Here is a 16,755-nt window from a genome sequence, read left to right as displayed (position 1 = left end):
GCTGATACCTCCAGCATACTTGACTTGCCAGGCGCGCTAGAAGAGCCCTTCTGACCTGTTGAATTTGAAGAATCCGCAGCCTCTCCTCCTTGTCATCGATCCGAGTGAATCTTCGTGTGGTGTCTGCCCTTACAATTGGCGCAACGATTCTGAGAGGTGCAATCAGCCAAAAAATGCCCAGATCTCAAATAATTGAGACACAATCTCTCCTTTTTACAATGTTCAAAACGAGCGTAAGTCGACATACCATTGAACCTTGGACACGCTTGAAGCTGATGAGGACCCTTACATAAGCTGCATTTTACAGAAGCATTGCGATTGCCTTTAGCAAACGACGTGCTAGTTGCGTTGGCTGAGACTGACTCACGCCGAGACGAACGATTCGAACCATTACCCTTCTGGCTAGATTGTTTGGTAGGCGACTCCGCATCACCATCTGCATCCTGATCAAGCGAGGACGCACGAGTCTCGAGAAAATTTGTGAGAGCTGAAAATGTCGAAAAACCTACCACCGACTCTTGCGAAATACGCCACCCTTCTCGCGTCTCATTATCTAACTTGCGCGCGACCATATGGATAAGCCAACTGTACCAATGTTCGCATGGGCAACCTACATCCTTGAAGGTTTAAAGCGCGGCTTCCGCCTTATCCAGTAACTCGATCAACTCTCCCGAAGATTTCCGCTTAACCGGTTTTATATCTATCAGCAATTCCATATACGTATGCATGCGTCTCGTAGGGTTATCGTACCTGCGCATCAATTTTTGCCAAGCCAACTCAAAACTAGCACCCGTCAACGGAAGACCCTTTACTCTGAGCGCTGCAGGCCCTTCAACCGAGTCTACTAAATATTGCATCTTGATAGCATCCGGTAAGTTGGCCTTGTTTTTCACCATCGAAGAAAATTGCTCCTTGAAGGTCTCCCATTCCTCGGCTTTTCCGGAAAATTTCGGGATTTGACATTTCGGCATGTTCGCGAACTCCGACGGACCCGGAACAGGTGGTGCGTGTATGACCTGATTATATTGCGCGCTTGCAGCGGTTACTGGTGGCTTCGCGGCAATTTCTAAATCTTTAATTGACTGAAGCACGTCCGCTTTACTTTCCACATAACTCGTCTCAACCTCGAGATACTCGTCGTTCTCGAAGTACGCCTCGCCTTTGAAAGCCGACCTATTCGCTTGCAGGACCAGATCCCTTTGAGTGTACTCGGACCAATACGACTCTAACAAGCTCAAATGCGTGCGCATGTGCGGCAGTGTGCGAGCAGATACATAATAAAATTCAGATATAAAATTCAGCAAGAACCCGCTTATGCGCTTCTGCTTAACTAATTCTGCAGCCGCATCAGCCATTGTTGCAGAATGCTAACTCGATCAAATACGAATAATACGAATAAACTGAAACTTGATTTAGAATTTCCAGCAGCGATCGACTACGAGTAGAGAGCGAGACAAAAATAAAAACGATACTTAAGTGCCTCCGACGGTCCGCATACACACGGACACTAATTAATATGGTCGTCGAGACGCCAATGCGCGAAGAAATGCGCTGTGTGGTGCGGCCCCCGTGGCCTTACGACGCACGACAGCGAAAATGTCCGTCCCGTCCGGACGGCGAGCCGAGCAACGAGCGACGCGTCGAGCGAGCGAGCTTGTGCCGGCCGTTGAACTGCGCACAGCTGCTAGTGCGAATGCACGAACGAGGGAGAGAGAAAAAGAGAGCGAGACTAAGAGCGAATACCGCTCTGCCGCTGCCTCAACGTGGCCTAACGACGCCAAGTGAGCGAGAGCGAGACAGAGCAAGCGAGAGAGAGAAAGAGCGAGAATGAAATTCAACCTCGTTTACGCCGGTACCGTCGACTCCCGTGATGACTTTGCGTACTGGTCGCGTCGTCCGAAGTTGGCGGGAATGCGGTACCAATATGGCCGTCTTCTTCTTATTTTCCCTCGTTGTGCCCCAAATGGCGAACTCTTGGCATCCCTCGAAGTTCAAATCTTGATTGATGACCTCTAGCCTCTAAACCTCTAAACTTCTAATACGTCCTACCTCTAAACAAATAAGTACTTCTAATCGTCTAAACGTCTAAATTGTTACAACAACAGGCAGCTAGGCCCCATGCGGCCAACTGCGCGAGCGAATTCCAGGAAGATTCTGGACGCTCTCCGACCGTTGCGACTTCGAATAGTCGATCGGCTGCCGAAGTGCTTTAGCACACCTTCACTTTGCAAAAAAACTTTTCCGTACACAAAACACCTATTGCCACGATACTGCACACTCTGCTACCAATAATTATAGTCTCTCGAACTGATGTTAGAGACTTGTGGATCTCGAAGGACTAGTTGGCAATAAACAAAAACACTCTCAACCATTAGCTCGAGTTAATATGCCGTAAGAAAAGGCTTCGATATTTATTGAAAGATAGAGTGTATTTACAAGTGTTTAACTACGGAAAATAAATGAAGGCCACTGTATTAAAGTACCGACGCGTGAACAATGATATTGTTACTGACGACACTGTGAGGCGAGTACGTGCGCTCACAGTGTTTCGGCAATACGTACTGAACTACACAAATCAGCGAAAGCGGCAGAAGACCGTTCGCGAAACAGGCGGAGAGAGACAGAGTAGGAGCGAGCGAGCGCGCGTTGCCATGGCAACCTCATTGGTGCCGTGCGGGCTAGCGAAAACTGTCGAATTTGAAATTAAGATGACAAGCTTCTCGAACCTTCTCGCAATCTCTTCGCATATCAAACTAATTTTCGAACATAAATCGACGACGATTATATATATATATATATAGTAGGGGGTACCCCCCTGCTCGCTCCGCTCGCCAACCCCCAAATTTTGGTTTTTATTATATTGTATTGATAAATAATAAATTGAGTATAAAAAATGTAAATATTTATTTATATAAAAGTATTGTAAATAATTAAAAAATGACAGTTCATCTGTAGATTTTATAACAAATTGATTAATATCCATTATTTTAACAAGATATTATTTAGATTAAATGCATAAATTAAAAATATTAAAATGATTATAAAGATTGTAAACTTTTTTTAAGTAAATATGTTTCTGCAGGATGGAGGATGGTATTAGGTGGAGTCTTATGGGAGGAGGACTGGTATCTAAGACTCCCGCGATTATATGGCTCTAGGCGATGATTCCACGGTTTTTTATTAAATTATTATATAAAAAATTCAAACTGTTAACAATAGATAATTTCTAACTTGATATATATCCAAATCAATAGTATAATTTTATTTATTAAATGAAACTATTGTTCATAGTAGCCTTTATGTTATATAATTATATCATGTCATATAATTACGTAAAATAATTGGCGAATTTTTTAAATAATAATTTAAGAAAAACAAAAAAAAAATCAACGCGTCTGAAATACATTGTATATCCATATTATAATGTGCTTCTGACAGTACCTCTTGGGTGGTGTGGAAATCTGTCGTTATTATATTCTCAATTTAAACTTTAACCCATCATTATACCATTTTTCCAATAAAGGAAATTTTGTCGATCTTCTTAATTTGATTATAACACATCATTATACCATTATTAAAAAAATGGAACTTTTAAAATCTTTTTGACGAAGTTTTATAATAATCATTTTGATATTAATAAAATTGATTTAAGAGGGGCCAACGGAGGGGATGCGGAGGGGCTTGCGGAGGGAGTGTGGAGGGGCTAGTGGAGGGGCCAGCGGAGGGGGCGCGGAGGGGGGCGGAGGGGCAAAGAGATGAGAGTGATAAAGGAAGTAAACGCGCAGTTAGAGTCACGAAATAAAATTTATTTTATGCAAAACTGAATAAAAATGAAACTAGTCGACGCTTAAAAACTGGAATAGACTGAAAGCTACGAATTTCTTCCGGAAGAGGATTCCATTATCTCTTAACCTTTAGACGGCCGTGATTTGAGAGTTGAAATCGTCCTTGAAAAGTGGCTAAATTGGTGTCTGGTATCATGTAATAACTATATATACAGTGTTGATAATACAGGGTGAACCGATATATCGGTTTTCCGGTCCTTTAAAGGTAAATCCGACACAGGGTGGAGTAGAACCGATAATTGTGGTCGGAGTCGCCTTTCTCTATCGCTCTTGTTCTCAGCGAGTAAGATATTTGACGTGGCAGAAAAGACTCATTAATTAGATCAGAATTAAAAAGTTTGGTGGATATTTTAAACGCTAATATACAGTCGTAACAACGAAGGACTGATTTCAAAGGATGAATATTGAGACGAAGAAGTGCATGGGGCGTGACATTTTAAATGCTACATATCGAATAAATTTGTACTGGATTAATTCCAGCCTCTCAATCTGACAGCTCTTATACGGAGCCCAAATCTGCGAGCAGTATAAAAAGTTTGGTAGCACTTATGAGTTGTACAAATAAAGTATGAAGTCAATGTTAGAGAAGTCGGAGGTAGTTCGTTTAATAAAACGGATTCAACTCAAAGTTTTAGAGCAGATAAAGTCAATATGGCCACTGCAATGGGGCATCACCCATGGAGTAATCGAATAGCTACGGGCTCTGACGCCTACTGAATAAGATGATGAAACACTTAGAGAAATTAAGTCGGAAACTGTTGCTGGTCCACCACTCCACAAGCATGTTGAAGTCCCGCTGGACACACTGTGGCTCCACATCGGAGCGGACTATCGAGTATAGTTTGACATCGTCAGCGTATAATAAGACCTTTACAAATTTGAGATTGGCGACGAGGTCATTGACGTAAACGCAAAACAACAGCGGTCCCAAGTACAAGCCCTGAGGGACCCCAGAGCCAACAGAAACTGGGTCGGACAAAGACTCACCTACCCTAACAGAGAAACTACGTCTGGAGAGATACGAGGCAAGCCATCTCAGAAGTGCGCCCTTAATGCCTAGGCAAGAGAGCTCGGAGAGGAGAAGGTCGTGCCTAACGGTGTCGAAGGCCTTGGAAAAGTCGGTATAGATGACATCTACCTAAAGAGACGATTCCTGGGCCACCAACAAGTAATCGTTAAAAATCAACAAGTTAGTTAGGGTGGATCGCCCCGCGACAAAACCGTGCTGCTCGTCAGCCAGACTGGCTAGCAGCAAATCGCTGAGAATGTGGGTAACAAGAGTATCAAATAGTTTAGAAAGGATTTCCAAGATAGAGATTGGACGGTAGTTGCGGATATCGTGTCCGTCGCCTTTCTTAAAAATAGGGAGCACGTGCGAGAAGCGCCACGGCTTCGGAAAATGACTCAGGGCCAGCGATCAGTTAAACATGTGTAAGACGGGAGTCTCAAGGTGACTCTAGCAACGCTTAAGAAAATACAGAGATATTATCGGGACCAGCGTTACCATTATCCTTCAAGTCATACACAACCCTGCGAGCGAGCCTAGGCTCGATGAGGCGGATCCCCTCCCTCCGAATCCAGAGACAAGAAATCAGAATAATTACAATGATGAGAAATATGAGTGTAAGTGTTCATAATAAGAAATTACATAAAACAGCTGCAGCATTTTTAAATAAATGTGCTGAAAACTAATAAAATAAAAGCAAAAATACATATGACTTTCGAAAATAAACCTTGCCAGCACGTCCTCGCCGTAAAAGTCCGGTAACAACATAATAAATTTAACTAACGTTGGAAAACTCGAGAACATAATTTTCGATTATTTCTTTTTATATAAATTGCAAGAATATCTGACATCACAACCTTTTACGAGACACCATTGATGAAAATATGTATGAATAGCGTGAAAACCTAGTTCCGGTGCTCATTCTGCTCTAACCTCTAGAAGCGGTAACATCGGTGAACCCTATTATTTTGATTAATAACATTGTCTAGGAATACACTTTTATACTTATTCACTCGAATTATTGGAAGCAGACTAAACGTTCGGAAGACTGCGCATGTTGAGTTAGTATACATTATTGTCTATCAATAACGTCTGCGCATGCGCGAAAATATGTACGAATAGCGTGAGAAATTGGTTCCTGGACTTATATTGTTCTTACCCTTAGAAGTGGTATGATCGATTAGTCATGGCAATAGAATCCATAAGATATTAAAGATTTTTCTTCGATTTTATTTCCTTTTAATTATTGCAGTTTCAGGAGTAGACTAAACGTTCGAAAGACTGTGGAGCTTAAACTTATATATAGGTGGTTCTCTGTGGAATGGAAGAAATTCCAATTTTTGCCTAAACTATGTATATATATATATATATATATATATATATATATATATATATATATATACATACATGTCCCCCACACACACACACACACGCATATATATATATATATATATATATATATATATATATATATATATGTGTGTATGGGAAGTTTCACGTCAACCCGACCATCAGTGCACCCAAAATTTGGGTTAACCTAACAAGACGTTTAAGGTCTCAAAATGATCGTCTGGTCAAGGGCTTTTGAAAAAGTTCTGGCCTTTTCAAAAATCCAATATGGCGCATAAAATATGGAGCCTGAAACCCACGTTTTCATAGCACATTCAACAAAAACAATAGTAAAAATGTTCAAAATTCGAAATGGTGGATCCAAAATGGCGGACATTATACATCCACCAAACCCATTTTACCGCAACAAATGATTTTAGATCAATTTAAAGTATCGATATGGGGGTTTGTGAGGTAAATGGTTATAAATGTATTATCGGAATCAGTATTTGTGCACATGAATCTTATATTTTTCCGGTCTATTAGATTTAGAATTATCTGTCTACGGTTTTTGCACTTATATTTTTCTATTGTTCTGTGTATATGTATATGCCTGCGTGGATGAAAAAAATATATAATTTAGCCAAATCAATCTTTAATGACATTTTGTGCACTCTTATCAATTCTGGCTCCTCGTTCGTGGAGTTTTTACTGGTGATAAATGGCTTTCGCCGATATCATAAATTACTCTGTTCCTAGGTTCATTGGCATTTGAGTAATGCATGACTTTCAACGTTTCATTATTTTCTGAGATAAATCCATGCCCCATTTGTATGTTTGTGACAGGTGGACAGTTTTTAAATCTCTTTGTTAGGAATTTACGAGTTTGTTCGTGATCTTTTTTGGTGTATATGAAAAATTTTATATTGAATGATCGCCCATTAGCCCATGAATAAAGATCTTTAATATCTAGAATTGCTTTATTTTTTGTAGCTTGTAAGCTCGCTCTTGTAACTTCTCTCTTTACTATCGCTCCAACTCCATCGCAAGTACCTTATCCGTGTGCTGTTGCAAAACAGTGCCATTCAGCATCAACGCCAAAATCTCTCTTATGACTCATTAAACTACTCATTTGATAACGATTTTTAAAATGCTGTTTAGCACTATCAGTAGCATATATTACCTTTTTTACTGTGGGACAAACCTTGCGAATTTCAGGTATAAGCTTTTCCTGCATTATGTATACTGCAGTGGCATCATGAGTAGTACAGTCGGACATAGATACTGTACTGAAATGCTTTAGCTTGCCTTCAGATTTATAATAAACAACAGCAGGAAAAATCGTACTTTGATCATTATTAAAATGAAATGCCTGTGCAGCAACTTGGGCTGTAAAAGCATAGTTCTCAGCAAAATACAATTGAGCAAGAACCTCTTCATCTGAAAGATTATTTTTCTTCCCAGAAATAAACTTTGATTGTTCCTTAGCGATGAAGTGATGAGGTATCAACTTTTCTAGGCTAGAACATAAAGTTTCAATAAATTCTTGCGATGTTAGGCATTGTTTTATCAAAGTGTATCTATCGGTTGATTGCCACGTGCTGAAGATGACTTGATCAATATTGTGCTCATCCATAATGTTCTCAACGTAATTAAAAAACTTTTGAATGACCGGACAAAATTTGCATTCATTCAAATAACAACTTGGTTTGGAATCATCACATAGAACGAAATTCAAACAATCTTTATAATTCTTCAGAATATTGTTTGAGATTTTTTCCATATTTACTGCGTCAATCATCGCCTTTAAATTTTGGTGTATCGTACATACACATACATTGTGTGTACCAGAGGATCCTGCAAAGACACAACATTTTGGTCTCAGTTCCGCAAACTTGGTAAGCCCAATCGATTGTTCAGGAAACTGTTTTTTAAATTGATTATGAAGGTTCTTAATATCAGTAAGTAATAATCTTTTCTGCACTTTTATTTTTTCACCATATAAATAAATATTGACGGTATCTTTTTTATTTGGCATAATTCTGCTGTTAAGATAATTTTCGTAAAAATCTTCAACTTTCTGAGTAGTTTCTGCAGGTAATGTTTTTCCACGTTTTGCAACAGGAGAAGCCAAAACTCCATCTGATTCTCTTAACTGTTTTGCTTTACGAGCCATTCTGTGAGACACACCAAATTGGTTCATAATTTTACGTATTGCCCAGTGCTCGGGCAAAATAGTAAGAATACTGACACGTAATGGATCATTCTCCGGCAGGGATTGGAATTTGTTTTTAAGTCCAGTTAAAATATCTGTAAGATCATCTTGCATAGGTGCATCCGTGTTTGAAACCGAAGGTGAGTCAGTCTCTGATTCAAAATCAACACTCATACTGACGTTTGGAGATGACAAATCATGTAGTTTGTAAAAGGATTTTCTACATGTATCACAAATCAGTGAAGATGTTGGATAATCAGGATAGATATCTTGAAATTCTTTGGAGATCTTCCTAAGAGATTTGCTATGTCCTGTATTAGTATCAAATGGATTAACACATCTATCGATACGATATTTTTTCGCAGGAGAAGACATTGTTGTAGGATATGAGAAAGCACAACCAAAACAAAAAAAATGTTAGAAATAACAAAATTACGGCTAGTACAGTTGAACAAGGAGATGCCGATAAAGTAAGACTTACTCAACAACTGCCTTAAAAAGGATATTGAAGAAGAAGTCGCCAATGTATCTATTAATGTACCTATTAACTATCCTAAAAAGGACTGTTGGAGAAAAAGTCGCCTATGAATAAAGCCGCTGATAAACTTGCTCACCAACTATCCTGTAAAAGACTGTTGGAGAAAAAGTCGCCGATGACGAAAGCATTCCTTGAAGAAAATATTCCTTTCTATGGGTTGCTAAACGTGGGAAGGGGTTGGGGGTGTAGGTAAAAAAGAGGGATGAAATAAATCACTTGAAAGCAATAAATTCCTTTGCCACAAAACAGTTTTATTTGCTGAAGTCTTTGCAAAGCCCTTGACCAGACGATCATTTTGAGACCTCAAACGTCATGTTAGGTTAACCCAAATTTTGGGTGCACTGATGGTCCGGTTGACGTGAAACGTCCCATATATATTAAAATGCAAATAAGGTAGCCTTAAATATATATATAAGGCTTTAAAAGTATTTTTAGTTAAAAATGCATCCCTTATGAGCTACAAATCATTAAAAATAGGCAAAAAATGCAAAAATTGCTTAAAACCTCAACTTTGATCACCGAGAACTCGAAGCCAAATGAAGGAATTGCGCTGAAATTTTTTTTTCGGAGTTAGGTACAACATATAGAACATACATATATATATATATATTTAATTTTCAAATAAAAATACTTTTAAAGCCTTATATATATTTAAGGCTACCTTATTTGCATTTTAAACCTTAAAATATAAAAATCTGAATGTTTGATCCGGACTCCGGAAACCTCAATACAGTAAAAAGATACCTTTTTATAGTAAAAAATTAGCTGTAAAGTTTGAGAACGGGCCTGACCCTCTACTAAAAGTTATGTTAAAACAAACGTGATATAATGGCTAATAGTAGTTTTACATGCAAATTTGACACATATAAGCTAGTAAATTTCATATCTACCGATAAAAACACATGTTGAGTTAGTATACATTATTTCCTGTTATCTATCAATAACGTCTGCGCATGCGCGAAAATATGTATAAATAACGTGAAAAATTGGTTTCAGTGCTCATTCTGGTTTGACCTCTAGAATTGATAACATCAATGAATCCTATTATTTTGATCATAAAAATGTTCTACCCTGGTAAATTTAGCATTTTATGGCGATATTTGTACAAAAAATTTTTCGAAATAAGGTAATATTTTAAATTCGTTTTAAACTATTTCCAGTATTTCTAGATATACGTCATTTTAACATGCATTGACGATAGAATTATTGCCATAATATGCTTAATTTTCTATGGGAGTAGAATACACTTTGATAGTTATTCGCTTGAATTTATTGCACTATCAGAAGCAGACTAAACGTTTGGAAGACTGCGCAGACTGAGTTTATATAAATACTTTCCTGTTATTTAGCAATAAATTTTTATTATATTTTCCTCTAATTATTCTGCTCTGACCTGTAGAAGCTGCATGATGCATAATATGTATGCGTTAGGATCAGTAAATCATAGTCATAAATAATTAAGTATCAGGAACAGAAACGTTTTGAAGTCTGCGCAGATTATCATTTATATTATTTCTCATTTGAAGTGTGTTTAATAATTTTAATAACTACAACCTTGTGCATATATTGACTGTATGGGTTTCAATGGAGGGACGCTGTTCGCTATGGCGATCGGTGCGACGGGCATGAAATCGTTACCTTTAAGTCGATGCTATTGCAAAAGGTTGTTAATTAATTGATGATTCAAATGAGATTTAATATAATAGAGAGGTCAATCTAATTCATAAAAGAAATTATGAACTCGGAAAACCAGAGGACCAAAGAAACGGAGAACGCCAAAATGTATTTCTTTTTAATATAATAGGGGATTGTGATTCTCTTTTGTTGAATACAATTAGGTTCACGCTACAATTGTGCATCGGTTTACGCGGAAATTTTTTTTTAAGCTTCTTCTATTTACAGTATATAGGTTTGCACTGCGATGTGTGCTTCTTTTTATTCAGTATTATTATTGTTTAATGTACTTTACTATTATTGTTTATATTTTAAATGATTTAACTCTGACTTTTATTTAATAAGTATTGAAAACAATCGCTGAATCCGAATCCAGGGTCATTTTAACCCCATCAGATCTTAAGTCAAGATCAAATAGGAGTCAAATTATCAAAATACATTAAGAAAAGACTAAACCATGGTATCTTGGGGTTTTTGGGGTCGCTGAATGCGAATCCGGGGTCAGTTTAACCCCATCAGCACGTTCTCAAGGTCAGCTGAAGGTCAAATTATCGAAATACATGAAAAATACACTAAAACCATGGTATCTTGGAATTTTTCGGGCACTGAAACCGAATCCGGGCTTATTACAAGCCTATCAGGTCATGGTCAAGGTGAGTTGAAGGTCAAATCATAAAGATTCATAAAAAGTAAAATCAAACCATGACATTAGGGGTTTTTGGGGTCGCTGAATCCTAATCCAGGGTCAGTATAGTCCCATAAGGTTATATTTATGGTCAGTTCAAGGTTAGTTCAAGGTCATGGACGTAAAGAGAGTGAAAAAAATAGTTATAAACTGAAACAATGCAAAAGGTAATGGAAACCATAAAGCAAAGAACAATATATATGCAAGTACAATCGTATCCTTTAAAACTATATCATAGTTTGCTGCTCCTTCATTTGCTTTAAATTTGTTAGAAGTATATGCAATTCAATAAAATACCCGTAAAAATATTAAGCCCATTACTCTTTTTTATGGTAACGAACTATTTTATTGTCAAATGATCTACGAAGCGGATTACGCTTCCGCTTCTCCGATGTTGATGGTAGATCTCTTTTTAACGACCAACAGTAATCTGCTAACATATTTACGTCCCATCTTCCTTGGTACCTGCGCTCCATTTTCTTGATATCTTGGTGAAATCTCTCTCCCTGCTCTTCGCTGTAATCACCTAGGTTTTCTGGAAACTCATCAACGTGCGAATATAAAAAGTGTAATTTTAGATTCATTAGGCAGTCTTGATATTTGTAACTATTTACTAAATTTAAAACTATTTATTCGTAATTTGGGCTCTTATGATTTCCAAGAAAATTTTTAATTACGTCCTCTAAACATAACCATGCTTCTCTCTCTGTATGATTCATTTTCGTAACAAAAATTTATCATCTTACGAATCTGAGGGCCATCGAAAATTCCTTCATTTACTTTAGCATCACTTAATTTGGGAAACTGATTTCACAGATACTTAAAGCAGCTACCATCTTTGTCTAAAGATTTTACCCATTGTTTCATAAGTCCCAATTTAATGAGCAGAGGTGGTATAAGAATTTTTGATGGATCAACAAGTGGCTTTTCTTTTATATTCTTAGAACCCGGTTCGAACTTTTTTCTAAGGGGCCAGACACTCTTTATGTAATGATTCTTTCTATCCCTACTATCCCATTCACATAAATAGCAAGTATATTTTGTGAATCCCAATTGTTGCCCCAGAAGTATTGTTATGATTTTAAGATCCCCACATATTTGCCATTTATGATCATTGTATTTTATACGGTCTAATATTACTTTCATGTTACAGTACTCTTCATTCAGTATTACCGAATATCCTATGGGAATGGCTGTATAAACATTTGTATTGTGTAACAGAACGGCTTTTAAACTTCTCGTCGACGAATCGATGAACAATCTCCACTCGTTGGGGTTGTAACATCCGTGATTAAAGCAATTCATCAACCCAACTATATCTTTGCAGTAAACTAAGGAAAATTCTTCATCTTTAGCGAAATAATGACGATATTTCTTATCTCTGTCTCGGTAGTAAGAAACTTGAATTTTTGCAGCTTCATTAGTATTTTCTTTTAGCCATGAAGCCAAGTAGTCCGCCTCATCCTTTGGTAGGCCCAAATCGCGTATGAGATCGTTCACTTTTTCTTGTGTAAGTGGACCTTTCTTCTTCTTAGAATTATAGGGGATGTATTCCTCATCACTTGTATCACTTGTACTAGCAACGTCATTGTCTTCATCAGGCGATTTTTCTTCTTCCGCAATAACATCTCCTTCCTCCATTTCTTCTTCTATTATTTCATCTTTATCATGTCTTTCTAAATTTTCCTCAAGATCCATACTTCCACTTATGTACGTACCCAGTGGATCTTCTCTTTTATCAATTTACGATTCATATATAGGTTTCGTGACACTTTCAACGTTAGCGTAATTAATGTGCGACTTGATTTTACTATTAACTCCATGCAAATTTGAAGCCTGTACTGTAAGGAACTTTCGCGCCGTTGCGAGAGTCCGCGCTGAGCGGCACGGGCGCGAGCGCTCGTGTTCCCCCTCTCCGCGGCGGCTTCGGCGCTGCTTCGCGCGAGCGGTTAAAAGGAGCGGCAGCTCGCGCGGAGCGACAGTCGCTCTCCGGCGACCGAACGGTCTGGACGGCAGCAGCCCCGGACACGCTCCCAGAGTCTGGAAGGCCGATAAGCCCCGGACTCACCTCGTGCGCCAACGAGTCTGGAAGGCTTTAGCCCCGGACTTCGTTACCAAGAGGCGCATCTGGCGGCTTATAGCCCCGGATACGAACCCAACAACCTCGAGCTCGCCCACTTACGACGCGTTTAGGCCCTACAAATTTCAATAAATAAACAAAACCTTGAAACGACGAAAACTCTCTTTATTTAAGGAGCCTTCCAAGGATGCTCTTCCAGAAAGCCGCCATCAATCCCTTTACCAACAAATAACGTAGAAAACTTCTCGTTTTTTCCTCCTACCGACCGTCTAACTCGTATCAAATTCGTATTACAAAAATAGCAGTCTTCTTTCCTTAAAGATTCCTTCCATATCGTAGGCACTTTCATTTTTACTTCAGTTTTACCATTTATGCCTTTCTGTATCATTTTCCTACATATTCCGCATATGATTTTAGGAACCCAATCAAATTCGTCAATTTTCATGTCTAAGTCAAACATGTTCTTGTACTGCTCTTTAATATTTTGATTTATTTTTCTTCTATTTTTTGGGGTCTCATACTTGCCACAAATGTAACAAAAACTATCCCGTTTTGCTATAAGGCATTCTTGGTCACCAGACCTCAAGTGATAAATTCTTGTAGTATTATACTCTTCGAAAGGCAAGTTTCCCACTAACAAAGAGCTGCGATCGCTGAATGACGACGCCTGCGGGCCCGCTTGATCACCCTGACCAGCCGCCGATACTGGGGTTCCGAATCCCTGCATCGTAATTTTTTGCTGTTTGTCTGCCATGACGGCTCTAAAGCCTTCACCCAGGGGTTTAGCCGACCGAAAAAAAACCTGATTTTACTTTTTATGAATCTTTATGATTTGATCTTCAACTGACCTTGACCATGACCTGATAGGGTTATAATAAGCCCAGATTCGGATTCAGTGCCCGAAAAGATTCCAAGATACCATGGTTTTAGTGTATTTTTCATGTATTTCGATAATTTGACCTTCAGCTGACCTTGAGAACGTGCTGATGGGGTTAAACTGACCCCGGATTCGCATTTAGCGACCCCAAAAAGCCCAAGATACCATGGTTTAGTCTTTTCTTAATGTATTTTGATAATTTGTCCCCTATTTGACCTTGACTTAAGATCTGATGGGGTTAAAATGACCCTGGATTCGGATTCAGCGATCCCAAAAACATATAAGTACCGTGGTCAAGCTTTTGGGACTTACAATTTTTTTTATTGTGGGGCTGTGTTATTAATTGGTCCACAACCTTTTGTAGGCTTATGGTAAACGAGGTGCTAACCTTATTTTTTACATATTCTATGTCCAAATGCATGTAAAAAACTTGGTCTGGTAAAGCTTTTGACTGTTCAGAGAATAAGTCATATGAATTAGAAAGAATATTTTAATAAAATTTTTCAAGTTTGTGTAAAAACATGTAGAAAGTGTGTTTTGATGCATTTTTAGTTGAAAAATAGTCTTTTTAGGAAACGTCTGTACGGATGTATGCGTGTGTATCCGTTCGTATACACCTGTATCTTAGCTGCTACTTAGTGGATTTTACCCACCAAGTCTTATTTTATTTGTTTTTACTAGTACATAGTAAGAAAACAATCCGTTTTACATTTTGTAAATGAGTTTCTTTTATAGTGATTTTTTAGTTTTGAGGTTTTATTTTTTTCTACTAAAGCCATTGAAAAACTTGTTAAAAGTGAAGTGCTGCTACTATAAAATTAGGAAAAAAAAATTGCATCTGGGATACGACATTTCCGAAGTCGCTGCTGGGATACGCTGTTATTTCACTTAGCCATTGATATAGTTGAATTGTATTAAAAATTAAGTCTTTTTCAAAACCTTAAATAGGTCTATTACATATTGAGGGATTTATTTAATGAAAGAAACATAAGCTTAAAAAATTATATTTGTGTCAAGTAAAATGTCTCAATGAAATTTAATAGTTTGACCATATTTTACTAGAAATTTACTTTACAATTACGATTTGTTATTAACAATACATTCAATTTTCAGAAAATTTCTAAAGATAGCTACGCCTGCATTCAAAATCTTATTTCTGAACTTATTCATAAAGATGCATGCTGTAATCACGGTTTTACCTCGTCGAACCTACAGAGATGCTTTGCAATAAAGCCAAAAATAAATGATCTATTAGATATTGTCAGGCAAGCTTATTGTGAATTGATAGATACCATCATTCGTAAGTATTACAGTAATAAGCATTTTTATATAAAATTCAACATAGATAGATCACAGCAAATTGATAGATAACACGATGTATAAGTGTATAACAAGCACCGAGATATTCGAATCTTGCGCACTGAAATTTTGCGTGACCAAGACACAGCAAATGACGTTAGCAGACAATGTCAGCCGCAGACGCTAATAAGAGAGCTCCGAGAATGAGGAAGTGCGTTCACGCGTTCGGTGAAACCACATCAATTAGCTCTACTGTGACAATATCTGCGAAATCAATTCCGTACTGACGCACAGTGTACCAAAATTCGCTTTTTGTGGCCAAAATTCGCTCGACAAGCCAAATCGCAATCATTTTTCTTGCAAAATCTTGCAAAATTCTTATACGATGATTTTCATTTATGTAGAACTGCTTATATTTAATACAAGCTTACATAACCCAAAGAAAGGTTATCATACGCATTTCTAAAATGTCGAAATCCCGATTTTTACTAAAATCGTTTAATCTGCGAAAAAAATGAAAATAGCATATACTTGTAGATTATGGATCTCTGAACTCTGAAAACACAAAATATAGATTTAAATTTATATTTTACAAAACATCAATATTGAATCGGCATTTTAGGAGCAATAAGAAGTCTTAGACCTCAACTTATCAAAAAATGAATAATAACTTTTTTCTTACGCACACACACACATAAGCGCGTTCGTGTGTGTATTTACAGATATAGCAATTTTAGTCAAAATCAGGATTTTGATATTTTAGAGATTTTTGTGTTTATCTAAGTAGGTAAGCTAGAGGGGTATCAGTACAGAGGGGTATGCTGCTAACTTTCTGGCTCGCCCAATTCACTGGCTCATCCACCTCGGTATAGAGGTTATGCAGTAACCCAAGAGGTCTTCCGCAGATATTCCGCCGCCAGATTCCACATCTTGCAGCACTATCTATCGTTGATATCCGGACGTTAGATATCCGTGTAGAGGTTATGTTCATGCGCAGATTTTAGGTCATGTTTGATTAACTATCTGCAACCCCGAGGTTAGGTGGTCCTACCTTTATATACTTGAGTCATCGAGTGAGTTCGCTAGTGCGAAAGTTGGCTTTATACTTCCACTACAGTAGCGCCATCTGTGGTCAATAGCAATCTTAAAATGTATTGAGTTAATCTTAAACTTTTGAGGTTAGAAGGACCCACATACTCGGAGGAGC

General features: G+C 37.9%; 1 protein-coding gene across 1 annotated transcript in view; it reads left to right on the top strand.

Moving 5' to 3' along the window:
• Msh4 (mutS homolog 4) overlaps positions 1-16,755 on the top strand; it is a 462,579-nt gene that overhangs the window by 223,005 nt on the left and 222,819 nt on the right. Inside the window, 1 exon segment of the mRNA NM_001159771.1 lies at positions 15,363-15,549. Coding sequence (NP_001153243.1) covers positions 15,363-15,549 — 187 coding nt within the window.

The sequence above is a fragment of the Nasonia vitripennis genome (genome assembly GCF_009193385.2).
Source record: "Nasonia vitripennis strain AsymCx chromosome 5 unlocalized genomic scaffold, Nvit_psr_1.1 chr5_random0002, whole genome shotgun sequence".
NCBI classification, from domain to species: domain Eukaryota; kingdom Metazoa; phylum Arthropoda; class Insecta; order Hymenoptera; family Pteromalidae; genus Nasonia; species Nasonia vitripennis.
This window is presented reverse-complemented; position numbering and strand designations above follow the sequence as displayed.